Source organism: Athene cunicularia, assembly GCF_003259725.1.
Source record: "Athene cunicularia isolate RWA chromosome 4 unlocalized genomic scaffold, athCun1 chr4_part2, whole genome shotgun sequence".
NCBI classification, from domain to species: Eukaryota; Metazoa; Chordata; class Aves; order Strigiformes; family Strigidae; genus Athene; species Athene cunicularia.
This window is the reverse complement of record NW_020799099.1, coordinates 2,418,178-2,440,992: the sequence shown is the minus strand read 5'-3', so window position 1 is coordinate 2,440,992 and position 22,815 is coordinate 2,418,178. Positions and strand designations below refer to the sequence as shown.

At 39.5% G+C, this 22,815-nt stretch overlaps 1 protein-coding gene across 1 annotated transcript in view; it reads left to right on the top strand.

Annotated features, from left to right (window-relative positions):
* The window catches only part of FAT4 (FAT atypical cadherin 4), a 150,327-nt gene extending 127,776 nt beyond the window's left edge, over positions 1-22,551 (top strand). The window contains exons 11-17 of the mRNA XM_026847875.1: positions 1,806-2,113; positions 5,960-6,045; positions 7,431-7,610; positions 8,493-8,617; positions 9,755-9,972; positions 14,682-14,943; positions 19,083-22,551. Of these exons, the coding sequence (XP_026703676.1) occupies positions 1,806-2,113; positions 5,960-6,045; positions 7,431-7,610; positions 8,493-8,617; positions 9,755-9,972; positions 14,682-14,943; positions 19,083-20,971 (3,068 nt within the window). The 3' untranslated portion in view covers positions 20,972-22,551. The remainder of the gene's footprint in view (positions 1-1,805; positions 2,114-5,959; positions 6,046-7,430; positions 7,611-8,492; positions 8,618-9,754; positions 9,973-14,681; positions 14,944-19,082) is intronic.
* Positions 22,552-22,815: the final 264 nt, after the last annotated feature.

The window sequence follows — 22,815 nt, the reverse complement described above, 5'->3', positions numbered from 1 at the left end:
GGCGGGGGGGGGGGGCATGCCAAGGGTTCAGAGCAGTGCTTGCTCTCCTGCCTAATAACAGACACTTTTAGGAGAGCTGAAGAGTAAGACCACTATAAACAACATCAGTATTCTTACATCCAACACACTTGCAAAGTTAAATTATAAAAAGGGGCTTTGGGATGATGTTGAGCAGAGAGGGCTTGGTTTTCTTTTGAGAAATTGGCATAATTTGTCAAAATATCTGTAAAGCAAGAATTAGAGAGCACCTACATTTTTCTGCAAGTGAGGAGCACCTCCTTTAATAGGACAGGCTGAGAGAGTTGAGGTTGTTCAGCCTGGAGAAGGCTCCAGAGAGACCTTGTAGCAGCCTCCCAGTACTGAAAGGGGCTACAGGAAAGGTGGGGAGATACAAGGAAGAAATTCTTTCCTATGAGGGTGGTGAGGCACTGGCACAGGTTGCCCAGAGTGTCTGCCCCCTCCCTGGCAGTGTTCCAGGCTGGGTTGGACGGGGCTTTGAGCAATCTGGGCTGGGGGAAGGTGTCCCTGCCCATGGCAGGGGAGGTGGAACTAAATGGTCTTTAAGGTCCCTTTCAACCCAAAGTATTCAATGATGGTGATGATGATGATGATGATGATTAGATATTGGCACTGTTATATTTAATAGATTTGATTAAGAGAACTTGACTGCATCAAAACAGCTTTGTTAGCCCACACCAGTACTTGTCCACTGTACAATTTATTGTATGTTAATAAAGTTTTGAGTTCCAAAACCAGAGTACTATTCCAGAATCAGAGAAGCATATAGTAGTGCCAAAATAGTTTAATAATTATTAGAATTTAATTATCCCAAATTTAGCTTGTGGAATGAACCCAATAAAGACATAAAACAACAGTTGTTTTTAAGTATCATGATATAATTGCATCAAGATCGGTTCTGAATGCAGGTCAATCCAGAATTGTCATTGTTCATATAGAAAAGCATGAGAGTAAATGCAACAGATTAATCAAAAAACAGATAATCCTGAGAAATCATTAACAGTGTTTTAAACCTCAAATGTTTGAAAACCCTCACACAAAAGTGTGGTTCTCAATACACATTTGTAACTACTTCTGAATACAGTTTCTACTAACATGGAATAACTTCTTTATTCTTTTTTATTTCCTTTGTTTTACAGTTCCTTGGAGTTTATTCATTTCCTGTACACTCACAGTCCATTGTAAACGTAACTAATATTCATAAATTAAGTTTTTTGTCATTGTCACTGCAGTAAAAACTATCAAGGGAAATTATGTGACAGACATCTGAAAAGAAATATGTAGAATGCACCAAAACATTCAGATCAATAGAAACATAAGAAAACATAATATTTTAATCGCACATATGCTTATATATAAGTATAAAAAATGAACCACCAATTGATTAACAGTTCAGATAACAGCTATAAGGAGAAAAATAAATTGAAGTTGCAAATTTATTTTCATAACTAGATTAACAAATGCCTGATGATAATTAACAACTGTATCTGACATAGCTGTCAAGCATGCTTTTTTTTTTTGTTTTCTAAAGAACCCATAGAGCTCAATAAAGTGTACTTTGATTTTCAGTAGATGTAACTGTCACTTGTAACAATATTTAAGTTTATATATATTTCAACACCCACCAGTGAGTAATAGGAGTCTTCTGTTCAAGTTGCGTATTTTTAATCATACATTAGAGGTTTTTTAAGGAGCCTGTGTACCATAGCCACGTCTAGAGCGCATCAATACTTTGTTTCTGCAAGAATGCACGGTGAGGAAAAAAGCATTTACTTTTCATTTTACAGGTGTTTTTGGGAACCATTGTGAACTGAACAGTTATGGATTTGAAGAGTTGTCTTATATGGAGTTTCCCAGTATGGATCCAAACAATAATTACATCTATATAAAGTTCGCCACTATAAAAAGAAATGCCTTAATGTTGTATAACTACGATAACCAAACTGGAGAGCGAGCAGAATTTCTGGCGCTGGAAATAGTAGAAGAGAGGATGAGATTCTCCTACAATCTTGGCAGTGGCACGTACAAGCTTACCACAACTAAGAAGGTGTCTGATGGGCAATTTCACACAGTTATTGCCCGGAGGGCTGGAATGGTAAGAAATGCTAAAATGAGAATTTAAGACAAGTTCAGCCAAGTCACTTTGGCTTACATGTGAACTCAGAGGAACATAAAATTAGTAACATTGTGTTTGCTAGCAGAACCTCCAACTTTGGAAAAAACCTTCCTCCAACTGACTCAAAGATCTATAATGGTTTGTTTAGTATGATGATGATAAAGAATAATTAAAAAAACATGTGTAATGCCCTGTGCTCTAAATGTAAAAAACAAGAGCCAGGAATAATTAATGAAATAAATTACTACACATGAGGCTAATTAACTGATGCAGATTACAGGATTGATTATCAGGGAAGGCTAATTAACCATAGCAACTACAAAACCCCTCAGAATAATTTTTCTCAACATTTGGAAAATAGAAGCAGACAAACTTAAAATTCCAGATGTCCCTGACCTCCTTGAGCTAGTTCAGAGATTTTACCAATCTCGTTAGACTGGAAGCATTTTTTTTTTTTTTCTGTAGTATATACATTAAAAGTTCAAAGGTGCTACACTGAGAGGTTTTCTTGGGGGAAGGAAGGAGGTTACCTTTTTTTTTTGTCCCCCAGAAAGCATCTGAGGGGAGGAATTCTGCCAAAACCAGGACTGAGACAACTGATTGCCATATGCCTGGTACTCTGACCCCTCACCTGCCTTCATTTTTTTTTTCCAGTAAATGTTTTCTATTCCTCTTCTCTCATTTTTTAATAATATTTCCAAAGCAGAACATAAACCAAATGCTCTTTGAGTTCAGGCCAAGCTTTTTCACTCCACAGTGTTTGAGTTAGAAATGAAACCAAATCTATTTGCCATCCATAATCAGTAACTATTGCCCAACAGCTCCCTTCTCAAGCACAATGGCCAGCATACATGGAATCCCTTATTCTTCCCATGTTTGAAATTAAAGTCATATAAGAATAATATATAGCTAGGGCTCCACATTTCGTTTTACATATTTCAAGCCAGAAGTAGTGTAGGGAATAAAAGAATAAACTGTTCTACCCAGTGTGGCTCCCTGAGTCCTTGTAGAGATTTCCCATCATGAACTGCTGCAGAAGGCAGTGCTGCTGAGATACAGCCCTTTAATATTTTTAAGCTGCTCTGTTCAGAGTGCCCTGCTGAAGAGCTTCAGGTCCAGGGTGAGATGTCCGTAGGCACAAATGTACTGAGAGCAGCAGAGGGATGTGTTACCTTACGGTCTGGGGTTCTTTATAGGACCAGGTTTGTCTCCTGACCTTCCTAAATTGTGCTTTTTTCTTCTCTATTAGAAAGTGTTGAGCCTGAATCTGCATTTCAGTTGCATAGTGCAAGACCTGATTTTTCCATTTACTGAAGGGGGGATGGTTTAGTCTTCAGCTAGCTTTGCAAATCCAGTTTGTGTGTGTTCGTAGAAGTTATACATCCAAATAAGATGAAGGATAATTGTGATGTTGATGACTTTGTTTTAACGTGCCTTAATATCAACTACTTAATAATTTGCATCACAGCTTCCAAACGGTAAAGCCCAAAAATGCACGTAAATCTTGAAAGGCACCAGGTTCCCATTTTAGCAACTAAATTAATATGGTATTTCTAATGATAAGATTTAAATGGCTGAGTATAGGAGCACACATTAAAACTTTCAACAAATAAACAAAATACACTGAAGAAAAAAATAGATCAGGAAAATGTTTTACTTGTAGATATGCCAGAGGACTAGGCTATAGAAGAAGAGATAACATTAAAAGGACTATTTACAGAAAAATTCAGTTATAAATGCTTCAGGCCAAAAGCAAACATTTAAGACAACCTATACCTTTGAGTGATTTTTTTTTTTTTTTTTTTTTTTTTTTTTTTTTTTTTTAGCTGTTTACAAACACAGTAAGTGGAAAGAATCGCCTTTGTCTTAGATATTTCTGCTCTAGGAAAAATGTCTCCCAGGTGTCCAAAATTGTATAAAATAGCCCCCCTTCAGGATTTCAAATCTGTCATTCCCTACAGCACAGTGGGATTTTATCGGAAACTGGTAAAATCATTAAGTTGTCAGTCCTGAGCTATTGCAGAGTGACAGGATAGAAAGTCTCATAATGCAGCAAGGTAACTGTAGAGTAATGCTTAAGTAACAAGCAGGAACATTTGACTAACATTAGAAAATAAATTGTATGAACTCTGGTCCAAGTAAAATATATTCTCAAATATCTAGCCCTTCAGCTGGGGTTGTAGCTTGGCTTTCACAGCACATAGCGATGTAAGTTAGGGAGATTACTCTGATTGAGCTAAGAACAAAAAACTCATTTCATTTTTTGTTGTTTGTATTCTGAAGGAAAATATGTATGCGTGTGATGGCATACAGACCAGCCAGCTTATTATTCTTTCTATGAATTGTTTCATTTATACAGGGCTATAATCTACTTTGAAACTGCAGACTGGTGTTTCTCAGGAGAAGCAGTTTGCTCATTATGTATGGAAAGAAATTCAAGATAAGCTTTAATGAAAATCAGAAAATCAAACAATTTAGATGCATTGTAGGGCATGGTTTAGGGCTAAGAGCTATGAATTCATTTGGTCAATACAATGCATCAACTCACAGTATGTATTTGGAAATAGCATGGACAATCTGGGGGTGTTTCAACAAGATGTGGTTAGTGAATTTAGTTGCAAGCAGGGAAAAAAAGCCATTGCAGAGTAATGACATACTGATAGCTATTGCTGTTTGCTCAGCTCCTGTAATCCAAATCAAAATATAGACCAAGGCATTTTTAGAAGTGACGTTTGATTTAAATTTGCTGTAAAACTGTACCACACATCTAGTTGGAACATGAGAAGCTGATACATACAGTTTGGAGATTATGTTTATTTTTCTAAAAATTTGTTTTAAGGAATAACTAACCTTCAGGGTTGTTGGGTTGTTTTGGGTTGGGTTTTTTTTTGTTTTTGTTAGGTTTGTTGGTTTTTTTTTTGTCAGCGCATCTGTTATTAATAAATCGCTGTGGGGAAAATTCTTTGCTAAATAAGGAGCAAAATAAAAACTCCTTTTTAAATCAGCGGGAATTATTTCATTATTTTAGTGAAAGCTTTGGTTAGAGTTTTAGAGATTACAGGTAGAAGTGGCATGATTCACTTCAGTGTAAATGACTGAGATGGGTAATGAGGCAACCCCGTTGGCTGGGGATTGGGGATAATAATAAAGAGGAAGACTGCTCTGAGTGCTGGTGACACCTGGTACTTCTCAGCTTGTTCCCACTGTAGGTATCCATATGTTCACCATTATCAACATGGAGCAAACCTCTCTTATGACATATCATCCTAAGTGTTGCCTTGATCAGGTCTACTTGGTTACTCTGAGTATTATTGAGTGGCTGGTTATTATTTTTAACTAGTGATCTCAGTGTTTGTACACCCAGCTTTTGTAACATGCTTTTTATCAAGTTCAAGCAATACGTTTAATGTCATGGTCAAGCCCCTGAAGAAATGCCCTTTGTGTTTGGAGGGAGCAGCTCTCTGTTCAGATCAGGAGTAGGAGATGATATGAGCCAAAATAGCTGCAGTTTCAAGAAGTAAAGCAAACAAACACAAAACAAACCCTACCCAAATCTGAAAATGTTGTGTTTAACTGATTCTCTGTATGAAGCGGTCAATTAGCTCACTCTCTGTTCATATCCACATCTGGGTATTCACTATGTTGATGCAGTATGTAGTTGATCAGTGGCTCTGGGGCACCCTGCAATCCCAAGTGACATAGTAATATACAAATACTCCATTCTAGACAAGTCCTTGATATAATATGTTTAATCTTAAATATTTAATGTGCTTGGGGACTACAAACTTGTAATACTTGGCATATTTGTGTGTGTGGCTTTTGCAGGCAGCATCACTGACAGTGGATTCCTGCTCTGAGGATCAGGAGCCAGGCTATTGCACTGTTAGCAATGTTGCAGTTTCTACTGACTGGTAAATAATTCTTCATTTTGGGTTTTTTTGGGGGGAGTAAAATAAAAAGTAAAATGAAAATCACACTCTAAAACCAGAGAAATTTGGAGTATATGCCCTTAGCCCAGCCTCAGGCAAGGGATAGATACCTCAACTGCACTCCTTCAAGTCTCCCAAGTGTCATTTTCTCCCATCTTTGCAGAATAAAATTAAATTTTTTACGTGTACTGCTACTTTCTAGCTCAGGCTACATTTCTGCGTGGAGTTTATTCATGACAAGGAGTTTATTCAGAAATCCCCACTTCTCAGCTCTGTCCCTGGGCTCTTGTTGGCACACAAGAAATGTATGGCCAGGAGTAGCCTGCACTGTAGTGCAAACAGAGATAAGACTTACTGCCTAATGCTATGAGATTTCACATCATAATCCAGAAAGAGTTAACAAATCAGAATATCAGATGCTCATAATTACTGACAATTTTTATATCTTAGACAGTAAAACACAAATGTATTTGTTATAATCAACTGGCTCTTAAATATACAGCACTACTCTTTGACAGTTAAAAGTTCTACAATTTGTAGTGCTACAGATCTTTAGCAACTCCTTTTACATTTTGAATCGTATCTATCTTGCCAAAACCAGGCTCAGACTCAAAATTCTACTACTCTAGTAGCACCTATATTTCACTCCAGTGTTCGGTCTTGGGCTTTGATCTGGGGTCTTGTATTCATTTATTTATTTATGTAAACTGCACCTCCTGTTTCCTATAAAGGTGTAATAAATAGCATCACCTTATCACTGCTTTCTTTAAAAAAAGAGTAATTACTTTGATTTTGTTTTCAGTAATTTCCAGATGTCATCATTCACAGTTTTAATTTCTTAAATATTGACCAGTGCAGAGAACAAACCTTATTTATCATGTTTACTGTAACTAAGTTAGAAGCCTTTCTGTCACATCATTAGATCCTCTTTGGAGATAAAACAATTTTAATCACAACCACTTTGGCTAATTTCTTACAATAATCACAATCATATTTCCTGTCACACGTGGTTTCTCCACTAGAGAAGGTGTTATATCTTTGTAAAATAATGAATCCATCTTCCAGCTATTTAAATATAATCTAAAATTTAAATGATAATTGAGTAAAAAACCTTACTCATTATGATATCAAGCATGCTGCTCAGTCAAGTGAATAGAAAATTTAACATGCAATAACGAAGTGTGAATTTAGATCATACCTATTATAACGGTTAGTTCAAGTGCTACTGATCTCCCCTTCTAAATATAAAATGTGAAGTTTGGAAGAGAATTTTAGCCACAAACTGTAGCTGGTGGCTACAGTTCCTGTGTTGTCATTGCTATGTTAATGTCTGATAGTGATAAATTACTTTTCTGACTCTCTTATAGGACTCTCGATGTACAACCAAATCGAGTTACTGTTGGTGGCATCAGGTCTGTAGAGCCCATCCTTCAAAGGAGAGGACAGGTGGAAAGCCATGATTTTGTGGGCTGTATAATGGAGTTTGCAGTCAACGGACGTCCCCTGGAGCCCAGCCAGGCTTTGGCAGCTCAAGGAATCTTAGATCAGTATGTCTGCTATATATGGTATCAGATGAACAGCGTTTACAGCAAAGGAAGCTGTCGTGAAAGTCAGACATTATTCCATTCAAACACTATCAGATATTTCTTGTAAAAAAAATTCTGTAGAATTTATTGTAAAGTGTGAAAAATGTATGAAGAAAGTGAATTTGGGTGAAAGGTTCACAAAAGATTACAAAGGCTTCAAAAAAGCAACATCATTACATTTCTATTGCCAATTATTATTAACTTGCTTTGCAGGCTGAAATGGAGTAGCCCTGTTATTGGGTTTCTTCATAAATTCCACCTGGGTTTGACTGTACTCATACTGTTTGCTAACCCTGTACTCCCTCTTATTTCTTTTTAATCCACAATGTCTGTTTTATCACTTTGCCTCTCAAGTATCAGTGAATTTCCCTCATATCCTCTGAGTGGTCTTTCAGAAATGATGAACTAGCTGATTCTATTGTTTTTTCCATCTCAGTATTTGAAGTCACAGTTGTAGCAATGTCAGTCTTTCGTCCAGAATTGCTATCTCACCCTTCCTCCTTCAGCCCCCAAGTTTGTGCTGTTCGTTGTGATATGAAGTCTCTGGAGGTCTGTAGCATAAAAAGCACATAGAAGAGTTTTCTTGCATAACAGATAATAGGAGTTTCACTGTCTCTGTATTCCTTTCTCTTTCGTAAGAGTGTTATAACTTGACGCTGAAAATTGGAATCTGTTTAGAAGCATGAGCTGTTTATAGGGAAAAGCCTCTCAATTTTTGCATCCCTGGAGGGAAGAAAGGGAGTATCGTTCAAATGCAAGATGCTTCCCAGCACATTTACTCTGCTTATTTGTACGCATATTCTTCTGCATCTACTTTTCTGATTTGTTCCTGATTTGTTTCAGGTGTCCCAGACTGGAAGGCGCTTGCATGACCAGCCCCTGCCAACATGGTGGCACCTGTGTTGATCACTGGTCATGGCAGCAGTGTCACTGCAGAGATGGACTGACGGGAAAGCACTGTGAAAAATGTATGGAGGAGGTTTTACTGTATTTCTCTTTAATGTACACCCAAGTATGGTTTAAACAAATGCCATTAAGAGTTATTTTCAGGCTCATGGGATAATGTATTTTATAAAATAATGAAAACAAGCAGCATGCTTGCCCCTTAAATAATTTTGAAGGAAAGTGTCCACAATAGACTATTGCCCTTTCATGACTAAAAATAGCAACAAGTTACATATATTTTGTTTTCTAGTTTGTATATCACATTTCAGGTGACTTGCACTCATTTAAAACTACTGCTTCCCAACAAGGTATAATCCATAACTAAAGTAAAGCTATCCTCTAGGAGAGATTTGTCTGCTATGGAGAGGTAAGAGGCTAAGGGAAAACCCTTCCCTTCACATAAGCATTGTGTGCATATATATGCTTATGGCTCCTCCAAACTGTAGGACTTTTTATCAAATGACCATCAGATTATATGCAAGAAAATATGGTAAATGTAAATGAAAGCAAGCCATTTACACTCTGGGGTTATTAACTCGTATATGGATAGCTCTGTAAATCAGTACAGAATTGTCTAGGAGAGCAAAGTGATTTATTTTCATATAGTTGTATTATAATGACTGAGCTTTGTTTTCTTACATGTCCCATTACTGTTTAGCTGATTTATATGCTTTTATTGCGCTGGTTTACAAAAGAATTTAGCCATAATTTTAACAGCATTTGGTAGTCAATGTTCTGCCATTTTTTATTCTTTTTTTAATGTCATAACAAATAGAAAGTCATTATCTCTGCCCTGAAGAGCTTAGAGTTCAATATATCATTAAACCCTGTTTGCAGTAATGGAAACAGTAACATCCCTGGGAAGGAATTACAGTTCTGAGAGCCAAATTTTTTTCCCTACTCCCTCACTTGTTCCCTAGCGAGTTTTAATTTACTATTGACTGATAGCAGCAGTAAATTACTAGCACACTCCCACTTGCAAACACATATTCTGGTTCAAACCAAAGAATAGAGGGCCTGAAACTGCCATTTGCTCCTGCTCTCCCCCCTGCCCTGCTCTAAACTTGATCTGTGCTCTGAAAGAAAATGGTCGGTATTAGGCAGATGATCACTATAGCTGTAACGAGCTGCATACTCAGTAATTGCCCGTCCTCTCCCAGATATTACTGCCGACACTGCCTTATCACTAGAAGGCAAAGGACGACTTGACTACCACATGAGCCCAAACAAGAAGCGAGAATACGTGATGAGACACGGCACTCAAGGCGCTGGCCCAGGACCCCCAAAAGCAGACCGCTTGGAAGTGAAGTTCAGGACAAGAAGCGAGAACGGCATTTTAGTTCACGTCCAGGAAAGCAGCAACTTCACTACTGTGAAGGTAAGATTATGGCTAATACTGAGTTTGATTTGATTGGACTGCCTCATGCATAGTGATCAAAATCACATTTTTCCATTACTCTTGCTGTTTCCTTTATAAAATATTAGGTCTTTAACTGAGGCTAGGCACTGCTCCAGTATCATTCATCTTCTCAACAATTCCCTTGCTATTTGCCAAAGTATCGGAATATCTTGATGGTTTTGTATCTAATCAGTTTTGTCTAGACTCCAAATAATGACTGTTTTAAGGCAGCAAGAACAGTATTCATTGCCATTTTTGTTGTCATCATTAAGTTACACTCTACAGAACAAATCATTTCGTTATTGGCCTTTTATCTTCTGCTTTTTCGGGCCTCGAACCCAGGTCCTCCTCAAGCTTGCCAAAAAGTTTTCATTAAATCCTACTAGCATGGCTCATGCTTATCAAACTAGGAAGTGAGGGATAACTTGAATTCATGAGGTTACCCGTAGACCAATGTCAATATCAAATTATTTTGGGATACGTAGCTGAATTAATGCTTCAAATGCCACACAGTTTTGTTTCTTTCCCAAAGAGTTTATTGCTACAGAAGTTACCTTTCTCAAGAGAAAGCAATGGTTCAGTTCCTGGCTATGACTCAGTCCATTTACTCATAACTCTAAATGAGTACAGCAGTGATGTTGGCAAGCCCCTTTATTGGGTTGGTGTAAGCTCCAAGTTTCCTTGACTGCTGTAAGGCTTTCCAAGTTTTTTCCCTGACTTTTAAAGAAACTCATACAGAAATTCACACTTTCTAAGCTTCGGCCCCATGGATATTCTCCACCTGCCTGATCAGAGGTACAGAGCTTTCCTAACACACCGGCTGTGTTTAAGAAGCAAGTCTGCATTTCTTCCTTGGTGTATGCTTTTACCACATCATTTGATAGGAAGTTTCTGCCTCAGTCATATTAGCAGATAACATCTCATTATTCTGGGTTCCAGAGAGAAAAAAACAAGTACTACCTTTTTCTCTCTAGTAGAATTTGCTAAGTCAGCTCTACAAGCATTATTTTGTTTTTTTTTAAAAAAAAAGGAGAGTTGCCTTTCCTGGCTGAAAGCACTAGTGGTCTGTTTATGCAAACACTCTTATTATTGTTAATATTGGTGAAGTTATACAAGCAAGCAGTGGGTGTCAAGTCCCAGACCCAGCTGTGCAGGGGCAAAGTGCGGAGGTTTGCCTAGTAACAAATGCAGCAGTTTAAGGAAGGAGAGGTAACATCATGGTACCAATTATTACCAAAAAGTTCCCAGATGATCCTGCTTAATAAAACTGTAGTAATTTAACTGTAGTTAGTACAGTATGGCTTGTATACCACTGCCCATACCTGGAGTAGGTATCACAATAAGCAGTTCCATCAGCAGTAGCCCGATATGTTGGTGAAGCTTACCCCACACGTAGGTTTCTCTGGCACCTCAGTCCTCTCCTGGTGCCAGAGATAAGCTGTAGGGACTTCTGTTTGCAACCCTCTTGTCAGTCTTCAAAACAGACAATTTTGTAACTTGATTTTTTGTTCTTTTAATAAGCTTGTCATCCAAAGTGTAAGCATTCAGAGAAAACATGCCATGTGTTTTTTAATACTAAACTGTGCTAGGGAAAATCTACAAGTTCTGTGGCTACTTTCATGCCTCCACATTTTTGCTCTTTTAGTTAACTGGCTTTGCTGTAGCTGGAATTGGGGTTAAATTAGAGAAATGATAATAATTAAGACCCACTGAGACTGCGAGCAGCTGATTTGCTAAATGATAGATGTAGACTCCCTCAAAGAACCCCAGAGAGGTCTTTATAATGTAAGGGGATCCTTAATCCAGGAAGGATACAAAACCTAGCAGATGAAACTAAATGGCCAAATTCAGACGGAAAATGTCTCCCCCCCAACCCCACAAAAAGGAAGAGGGTAGGGGATTCCTTATTGTTAAAGCTCTTTGTCACAGCTTATATTCCTAGAAATAATACACATTGCGACGAATTCAATTAGACGTAATGGGATAAATACAGCAGGTTAAAGGTGACATTGCCTGCCCTGTTTTAGCTGAAAATCTCATCTGAAATCAGATTAAATTAGCATAACTGTAGCTCTAAAATCTATGACTTGTATGGGTAGAGAATGTGGATTACATGTTACCTGTATGAGCTAACGTATGCACATGTGAGGGTGGTGAGGCACTGGCACAGGTTGCCCAGAGTGTCTGCCCCCTCCCTGGCAGTGTTCCAGGCTGGGTTGGACGGGGCTTTGAGCAACCTGGGCTGGGGGAAGGTGTCCCTGCCCATGGCAGGGGGGTTGGAGCTGGATGGTCTTTAAGGTCCCTTCCAACCCAAACCACTCTAGGATTCTATGCACACATCGAGTTGCAGAAATAAATCAGACCATAACTCTTTTAAGTGATATCTCATCCAGTGGGCTATAAATGTGTAAAGTCTAGTGCTCAAATTTAAAACAAATAAGAAGCAATTTGTTCAGTAAAGAGACTCAGAATGTTAATAAAGTTGAATCATCCTTGTAGGAATATGTTTGCTTTAGTGGTTCGTTCTTTTCATTATATTCTACTTGTCAGTTGCTCTGCCATTTAAATAAAACCCAGAAATGGATGTTACTCAATATTGTCAGCATCAGCATTTGCTTCAGATTTAGAAATATGTCGTGCTTCAAGAAACTGAGAAGGACATTTCTTACTTTTTCCTGGTTGAAGAAGTCAGGGACCGGTCTTGTCTCTCGAGATTTTGTTAATGCCACTAGTATATTATTTATGAGTCTGTTAGCATTAGTTGCATGTAATTTAAAAGACACAGAAATAGAGCTAAAGAGTCATGAATCTATGGAAAATATCAGTTGCTTACAGGTAAATAATTCTACGATTCTTCTCTAAGGTGGAATTAAAAGTTACAATTGTGTGCTTAGTCTTCCCATAAGCTTAGAGGTCTGATATTTCTTTTCATTTACATAAAGACCAAAATACAAGGCAGTATTTTCATGGAGCATAAAAGACAAAATAAGACTAACAAACCAATTACAGGTTACAGGCATAAATATATGTATATATTCGGCCGAGTTGATCTTTTTCTAAATACTTTTGATTGTGGCAAATGGTGTTTAATACGCTATAATACTCTGTGTGACTGCATTTCCAAATGTGGGGTATTTTTGGGACTATGTGACAGTTCAGCTGTATGCCACCTGTGTTTGCCAGTAACAAAAGCATCCTATGTCTGAGGGGCAGCTTTATCAGAGTTCCTCAAACAATACATTTTCAAATAGCCCAAATTACTGCATTTATAAATGAAGTGCATGCACATATTAACCATTGTATTTCTTGATCCAAATGGAATACGTGCTAGATACATTTAGTTCAGGCTGCTGCCAAGACATGAGCGTGGTCTTACAGCCATATTAAAGCTGATCTCTATGAACAAAGTCCTCAGCTTGCATCACTAAAGAAGTAAATCCAGAGCATTTAACAGTTTCTGGAAACGAGAGCAGCATTCTTTCAGCCGGTGTGTCACCTCACAGTTCTTCCCAGGTGAACGTTATTTTTCCTGGAACAAAGCATGCGAGGCTTAGAGAGCTTTCAACAAACCTGGGACTTCGACCTTTCCTGGACTATGCATGTGCACGTTCTGCATGCATGCTCGTGTTACACATCATGGACCAACCAAGCCTTGGAGAGGAACACGGGAGGGAAAGTAGTCATCTTATTCCACATGTATGACCAAACGTGCAGAGTATGGAAGGAAACTTGCAACAAGGTGCAGAGCCACCCTATATGAGCAGTACACAAGTCTGTACACCCTTACAAAGTCAGCTGACATACCCAACTTCTATGCAGTATTTGAGAAGCTGGCATGTTTGGATGTTGGGGGGGGTTTAAAACTCCTCTCTCTTAAATGCAGAAATTGCACTGATCTCATTCTGGGATCATTTAATATTGAGCTATTATAATAAGAGGTTCGAAATCCTGCATCTCATGATTCAGTAAAATTGCAAGGCGTCATTCCTAGAGGAAAAGCCAAAAAATTTTTCATGGAATTTAATAGAACCTTTTTTTCCTAATAGCTCACAAGTTTAAAAGCAGTTTGCTCAAGTATGCACCACTTGAAAATTCATGCAAAATAATACACTTCGCAACTCTTCAGAAAGCTTTCTAAAATACAGCTATTTTGTTGTCTCTGCAAAATGCAAAATTAGCATAAAAACCGGGTATGAAATGGGAATCTTGATCAATTCCTGCTATGCCATATGTATTTCTACTGTGTCATAATGAAAACGAGATGCAAGTTTTGGGGGCAAGGACAACATCTGTTTACTCTGAAAAGCATTTTCCACACTTGCATTGAAGAAGGAGGAAGAATTATTTTTTTTTGGTTAAAATGTTTTGTCATGTGCATGCCCTGTTGCTGGCCTCTCAGTAAGTTTTTCTCTTGTGAGATTATCCAGGGAATGTGTGGATGGCAGCTCTCAGTTTTCTTCAGATGCAATCAAGTATTTAATTCCAGCCAAGTTTTTCATGCTAAATAATTAATGCATTTTTTAGTACAAAACAATTATTTGGGAAAAAATACACCCAGGCTTCCTATTGGAACCGAAGCCACGTGTTACTGTAGCTGTACTGAATAGGCATCCCATTAGTTACGTGTGTGTAGGAGTGGTTATGTGTATATCATTTTAAAATTATGCATTTTATATTCTTCTGATCAGATAAAAGGTGGGAAAGTGCATTACATATCTGATGCTGGAATTGCTGGGAAAGTGGAAAGAAATATCCCAGAAGTATACACTGCGGATGGTCAGTGGCATTCGGTGCTCATTGAGAAGAACGGGTCTGCTACTATCCTGTCGGTCGACAAGAGTCATAGCCGAGACATTCTCCATGCCACACAAGACTTTGGTGGACTAAATGTTCTTACAATTTCTTTGGGAGGAATCCCATCAAGCCAACCTTTCAAGAGCACAGTTGCAGGTGAGTTTTCTTAATTTTTTTAAATAGTGCACATAAGCACAATTGTTTGGACAAAGGATCTCTGCTTAAAGGTTGCAGAAGGTACTGTAATTCTTTATCAGTAATTAGTATACTTCCATCCTTTGCCAGAAAAACTGTAATTTGAATGAGTAAGGATTGCAGACTTTGTTCCTTCAATGCACGTTGCAGCCCTGTTGTTTCCAAAAGCAGGCACTCCATCTGCAGGGCTTTTTGGAGGTGGGGGGCGGGTTTGCTTGCTTGTCTGTAAAGTAGTGGTTATAATTTTGTTATGCTAACAGAGAATAAAGGATCTATTCTTTACCTGGGTCAGAATCTGGAAAACCAAGGCAAATCTTTTACTTGGGAAAAAATGCTAAATGAGAACTTTGTAGGGGGTTGGTAAGCACTGCAGGATTTAGCCTGTTATTAATATCATTAAAATATTTTCTGAAACTCTAACTTCCTTCTGCTTTATCCTGCTGTCAAATGAAGAATAGGATTTATTTCTGAGCAACAGAAACCAAGGACAATAAGGAACCACCCTCTGACCGACATCTAGCTGTTAGGAAGTAAATCAGTCTCCCTCGAAGAGTTGAAGCGACTGTCTTAGACCCTGGCAAAAAAAGCGGATAACATGTATTTAATGTCATCCTCCCAGTGATAAGTAAAGATGGAAGTGATTTTTAGCTACAAACTGTGAGATACTCCAGACAATGAAGGCATAGGTTTCACAGAGTTTTTATATTGAAAAATCTTCCTGACTTCAAGAATTGTGACCAGATAAAGTATCTCCGAGTGGAGCAAATTCACACTTTACATTTGTATATTGTGAATTTGTATGAAATATGGTACAAAATCATATGGATGCTGTGCTAACCTTTTACCCTTTTTACATATATGTTTTATGAGCAGCATATGCATGGAAAAGTCAGAGGCTTTTAGGAAAGCTGGAACAAAGAAAATTGAGGACACTAACTTCTCACCACTGCCTGATGCTGTGGCAGATAAATTAGGAATGTCTGGCTTCCATTAGGAATACACAATTCCAAAGTCTCTTATTCATATGATTTTATTTCATTTTAATATTGGATTACATTGTGTACAACATACCAAGGATTTACAAAGGGGAGGTATAAAACTCTGCGTGAACTCAGAGTCAAAAATATCTGTTAAAAGCTGACAAATGCGGGTGACGGTTTCAGGGCTGTGAAGCTGGTATATCCAGTAACATTTTCAAACCTGGGTAAACCTGACAAAATTCCAATTGCTGCTTATCTCATCACTGCTGCAGGGGACCACCAAGCATGCGGCAAGGTAATTGTCCATTTTGCTTGGGCTCCCACCTGAACCTAAATCCTCAATTTCCTCTTGATTTGGTAATGTAAAAACAGGAGAAAATGAAAATAGAAGTGCTGAAAGAAAACACATCTCTGTCAGAATGGAAATAATACAGAAATAGCATGCTTGCAAAATTTAAAAGGCTCTTTCATGTACTTTTACACCACAACTTGCATCATTCAGTGAAGGGTATTTGATGTTCGTACGCACTCATATTTCATTTCTGACATCAGAGGGTGTTCAAATTTTAAAACAACATACTTTGAAGATTATAAATCTGTAATATCACCTCATACAACTTGAGTATGTTTGCTATTTCATGACAGAGTAAATATTCATAACATTTATCTCTCTGCTACCTGTTTTTACAGAGATTTCCACAATTATTCACAAAGTTACCATTCATAGTGGCTGTTCGTCCATTCCAGCAATATGTTTGCAGAACTGAACCTTTCTCTGACACTACTAATACATGGAAAATTTGCTCCTGTTTATTGTTTCACCCAAGTGTGACACTTCAGAACTGAGTAGTGGCACTTTCCTTCTCCTTACTGAGTATTTTTATTGATAATAGCCAATAAATTTAGTCTAGAATAATATCCTCCTGTAATTCGAGCACCATGCACAGCACCCCAAGGAGAACCCATCAGAAGTTAAGGAGAAACGAACACATTTACTATATCAACTGTGTATGTGGACACTGAGAACATAACTTAGAAACACAACTCTGCGTACCATTTTGTCACAGCTCCAAGCAGAGGTCAGCATAAGGTTACACTATCCTAAAACGCAGAAAGGATTAAGTCTGGGGAGCACAGAGAATTATTGGGCTGGCAAAAGGCTGGATTTGCCTGTCACCTCACACACAACCACCGCACACAGGCCAAGGATAGTCCCATCTCCCTGAGCTCTCTCAGCACTGAAACTCAACATCACCACTGACACGGTAGCCCCACAACCAAGCTATGGGAAGTCTGGGAAAAGGCTGCTCGAGATTCAGAGGCATAAAAGTATTGCCATGATTTTAGGAGACAGTAAGACAGGAGGCTTAGCTGAAGCATGATAGACAACTTCAGCTCAGAACAGGGGAAACTGGAAAGCACACAAGCAAAAGGGAATGGAAGTTAATATTTTCTGCTAGCACAGCCAAGCCAGCTATGCAGAGGTTTCTCTCTGTGGATGATAAGAAGTTTTAGAAATATGGGAAAATTAGGAAACAAAAACATTTAAGTACATTGAATGAAGTCGTTAGAAGGAATATTTGTTCAAATCCATTTTAAAGACATCAAATGCTACTAGAATAGATGTTTCCCTATGGTAACCCTTGGAATTCTTAGCTTATTTCTTGACGATGGAGCCTTTCATTCATCTTCAGTGAAATGGGTCTATAAATTGAAAATTGAGTCAATTTAACAATATATTTTTAAAAATTAGAATGTTTCTGCAAAATCCAACCATTTGCTCATTGCTTTGTATTTTGGCGAAATAATTTTGCTTCAAGGGGAAACTACATTATAATAAAGACCTAAGAATATATCCTTCAGACTTCTTTAGATGAGTCTGTAAGATAAACACACAACAATCACAGAAGTATCCGTTTGCATTGCAAACCTCAGATCTAATCTGTTCAGTGAGTGGCAGAATTGAGTCTATGTGTGAACAACCTGTTTTTACCCAAAATGTGTTTTTTTGTTTAATTTTATATTATATTTTTTCCTCTGTTTGAACTTTATTCCCAGTGTCTAAGCTTGAGGTAGATACTTCCTAATCAGACAGTTCCTTCTCCTGCACAGCCTATAGAATTCTTTAAAGCCAGATCAACATTACAAATTCTATTTAGGCTTCTGCTTACAATTGCCTGTTTTTTTCAGATTTAATGAAAGCAACGGGTGTGCAAAAATGTTTTACAGGCCTTCTAGAAAACATGTGTTTAATTTCAGCATCTTAATTGCAGGTTTTGGTACATTTTATTTACTCACCTATTAATATTTTTGTTGCTTTGAAATCTCAGCATTGAATTTAAAAACTGGTGTGTTTCTGAATTCTTATTTGGCAGACTTAAAAGTTTAACCAAGATATCTTGGTATCATTTATATAAGTACCATGCATATATCTTCAGAGAAATTACTTAATTACTTTCTTATCTTTAATCTCCATTTCTCTGCACAGCTTGGATGTGAAAATCATGTTTTAAAAGGTGCATGTATAGAAGATATGTCAGAAGCTCCAGGCATGACCAGCCTTTACTTAATATTGTTCTGCTTAAAAGTAGATTTCAGTTCCTATCTAATATGAACCCCCCAAAATTATCAAAAGTTTATGAACAAAATAGTCATTACAATGTAAAAGGAAATATTTAACAGAAGCACCTGAGCCTAAATGATTCAATGCAGATTGTCAGATACTGAAACATCTGTGAATGGGCCATCCTTCTCGTGAAATAAGTGATATTGTACTGTTATGTGGTTAATATTACAGATATTTTTACATTAATCACAGTGCAAGGTAAAAATGGATGCTTCACGTTCATAACTAACAGTGTGATTGACCTCGCAGACTGCTTAAAACCACATCATAAAGGGCATCTCCTTCATCGTAGCACTGGGTTTTCCATTTTGTTGCTTCTGTGTTTGTTTCCCCTTTTATTTCAGGGGGCAAGAGGCACATCGCAAATCTTGTCATTTGCTGCTCTAAAAGTTTTCCCCTTTAGCCTGACATTGATGCTCAGAGTGTCTTTAGCCTCCCTTGACCGTGCATACTCAGCCTTCGGGTCCTGATGTGACTGTTGCTTTTTTTCCTAGGCTTCGATGGCTGCATTTCCTACATCAAGTACGGGGGGGAGAGCCTTCCCTTCGCTGGCAAGCACAGCCTTGCCACTCTCTCCAAAACGGACCCCTCGGTGAAGATCGGCTGCCGTGGCCCCAACGTCTGCGCCAGCAGTCCCTGCTGGGGTGAGCTGATGTGCATCAACCAGTGGTACGCCTACCAGTGCGTCCCACCAGGCGCCTGTGCCTCCAGCCCCTGCCAAAATGGGGGCAGCTGCGAGCCCGGGGCGCACACTGGCTTCACCTGCAGCTGCCCCGAGGCATACACGGGACGGACCTGCGAGGTGGTGGTGGCCTGCCTGGGGGTCTCGTGCGCCCCAGGCCATGAGTGTAGAGCAGGGATCAATGGTGGCCACATCTGCCTCCCATCCCCGCACCCTGCCGAGCTGTCCCTGCCCCTCTGGGCCGTGCCAGCTATCGTGGGCAGCTGTGCGACAGTCCTGGCGCTGCTGGTCCTCAGCCTCATCCTCTGCAACCAGTGTCGAGGAAAGAAGTCAAAAGCCCCAAAAGAGGAGAAGAAAACAAAAGAGAAAAAGAAAAAAGGGAGCGAGAACGTGGCGTTTGATGACCCTGACAACATCCCACCCTATGGTGATGACATGACCGTCAGGAAGCAACCTGAAGGGAACCCAAAACCCGATATCATCGAAAGAGAAAATCCATATCTCATCTATGACGAAACCGACATCCCACATGCCACAGAGACAATCCCCAGCGCCCCGCTGGCTTCCCCTGAGCCCGAGATCGAGCACTACGACATCGACAATGCCAGCAGCATTGCCCCCTCAGACGCCGACATCGTCCAGCACTACAAGCAGTTTCGGAGCCACACACCCAAGTTCTCCATCCAGAGGCACAGCCCTCTGGGCTTTGCACGTCAGTCCCCCATGCCCCTGGGAGCCAGCAGCTTGACCTACCAGCCCGCCTACGGGCAGGGCTTGAGGACAACCTCTTTAAGCCATTCGGCATGTCCTACTCCCAACCCCCTGTCTCGGCACAGCCCCGCACCCTTCTCCAAATCATCAACTTTCTACAGGCACAGTCCAGCAAGGGAGCTGCACCTCGCCATAAGGGAAGGGAGCCCGCTGGAGATGCACAATGATGTCTGCCAGCCTGGCATTTTTAACTACGCCACTCGGCTGGGGAGGAGAAGCAAGAGTCCACAGACCATGGCGAGCCATGGTTCCCGGCCGGGAAGCCGCCTGAAGCAGCCCATCGGGCAGATCCCCCTGGAAACTGCTCCTCCCGTGGGGCTGTCCATCGAAGAGGTGGAGAGACTGAACACCCCTCGCCCTAGAAACCCCAGCATCTGCAGTGCAGACCACGGCCGGTCCTCTTCTGAGGAGGACTGCAGAAGGCCTCTGTCCCGGACGAGGAACCCAGCCGATGGTATTCCTGCGCCTGAGTCCTCCTCCGACAGTGACTCCCACGAGTCCTTCACCTGCTCGGAGATGGAGTATGACAGGGATAAGCCCATAGCGTACACCTCCAGGATGCCCAAGTTATCCCAGGTCAATGAGTCCGATGCAGATGATGAGGACAACTATGGCACCAGGCTGAAGCCCCGGCGGTACCCTGGCCGCCGAGGTGAGGGGGGGCCAGTGGGGGCACAGGCGACCACCGCAAGCGCCGGGGAGAGCTCCCTTCCTGTGAAGCTGGGGCAGCAAGCGGGAAGCTTCAACTGGGACAACCTCTTGAACTGGGGCCCAGGCTTTGGGCATTATGTGGATGTTTTTAAAGATTTGGCATCACTTCCTGAAAAATCAGCAGCAGTAGCAGCAGCAGCAGCAGCAGTGAGTGAAGACAGCAAAGGTGGTACAACAAAACCTGTTTCCAAGGATGGGGAAGCAGAACAGTATGTATAGGCTTTATCTTCTGGTATTGCCACTGCAAAGCCACGGGGACTGGTCAAACCATTATATGGTTGTAGAAAAGCAAAGGTCAGCATTTGAACCCCAGGCCAGTTTGGATGGAGGAGACTTTAAAAATAATAACCATTATGCTGCTGAAAGAGACTTAAAACATTTTTAATTTAATTATGCTTGGATGAATTTATTTCTCCTGCATGCATTGTATTTGAAAACAAGATATTCGGCGTGCAGCCTTTGAAAAGGGTTTCCTATTTACCATTGTTTGGTTTGTGATTCTTAAATTAATAATGCTTTGTTCGGAAAATGATCTAATTTTTTTTTTTTTAAATTGTGAAGGATGTGCATATTGTCTCCAGCTACTAACATGTTTTATGATGCAAGAGTATTGAGGGTTTAATTTTCCTTAAGAAATGCATGGAAGAAGGATGGTGAATGAAGGAATTACAGTAGTAAGGTGTCTCAGAAAAGGAGTTACCGTGTCCTGCAATTGCTCACATGTAACTTTATGGATTAAATCTGCTTGAATAATTGCTGGCAACAGTGCTGTAAGTCTTATTCCATACAAGAGGTGCTAGAAGCAGCTCAAGCCAGTCAGCACTTTAGGAGTTTTTTTATTTTCAACTTGTTTCTTTGTTTGGGGGTGTGGTGGTGTTTCCTTTTTTTTTTTTTTTTTTTTTTTTTTATGTCTTGTTCTGTTTTTTGACAAAGTTGTGTGAGAGCTTCTGAATCTCTATGAAATATTTGGGGATGCTTAATCCTGGTCCCTGCCTGACCCCTTCAGTGCTTTGAGTGGGAGGGGAGCAATTAGCATTTGTCAGCCCAGCCCAGCCAAGTAGCCTGTCACCTGGCAGTGCCACAATCAAGGGGAGTGAGGGAAAAAACCTTCAATTTCCACATCTCTTGGCCTCTCATCTCGGCTGTGCTGCTGCTGCGGTCTGTGCTTCTCCCTAGATTTAATTTTCCCATCTGTACTACAGGAAAGGTAGGAAAAACACTTACCTACCTCACAGGGGTGTTGTGAGGACTAATTAGTTAACTCGTCTGAAGTGCTTAGACATTATAAAGCACTATAATAAGTATTATCATTATTATTATTAAAGCACTGCCTAGCCTTTGTGACCTTGGAGTGGCATTTTCTGCATTATATGATTTTCTATGATGGAAACTTTGAAGAATTATTTATTGTATAGAAAATTACTGCACTCTAGCATTTTGGAGCGGATATGAGGGGAAACTACTCGTAGATTCATTAATGTAGCTTACTGTTTGTCCAAAATTCCCTAAAGTTTTAGGTAAAGTAGAACCTCACAAATTCCTTACATCTTCATGCAGATCTGATGAACCTATTGTACTGTGTAAAAACTTCTTTTTTTTTTTTTTTTTTTTCTGTGTTTTATATCAATATTTTCCTATGCTGAATAGTTTTCTTACTTTCAGGGAAGGTAAGAAAAATACTTTTTTTACATTTGTTACTTATGTAACATCCATATTTTTCACATTTTGATAAAATTGTAACATACTGTATGCTTTCTACCTGTAAATGCCAATAATAGAATTAAAATATTTATTTAAAATCTTTAGTGTATGTTATTGGAAACCTTTCGTCTTTTCTCTCGCTCTAATTTCCACTCCTTCGTCTTCACTTTTCCTAGCTTTTTATTCAGAAAATGGGCTTTAAGAAGCAAGGTAATGATGTAAAGTTACACATTTGGAGTTCATTCACGGTGAAGGCAGCACTACTATCACTGTGGAAATTAATCTCTCTGCAGAGGGGCAGCACAAGCCCAGTACATGTCTTGAATTCCCACTGAGTCTAGTGTGGTTGTCCCTTACAAAGG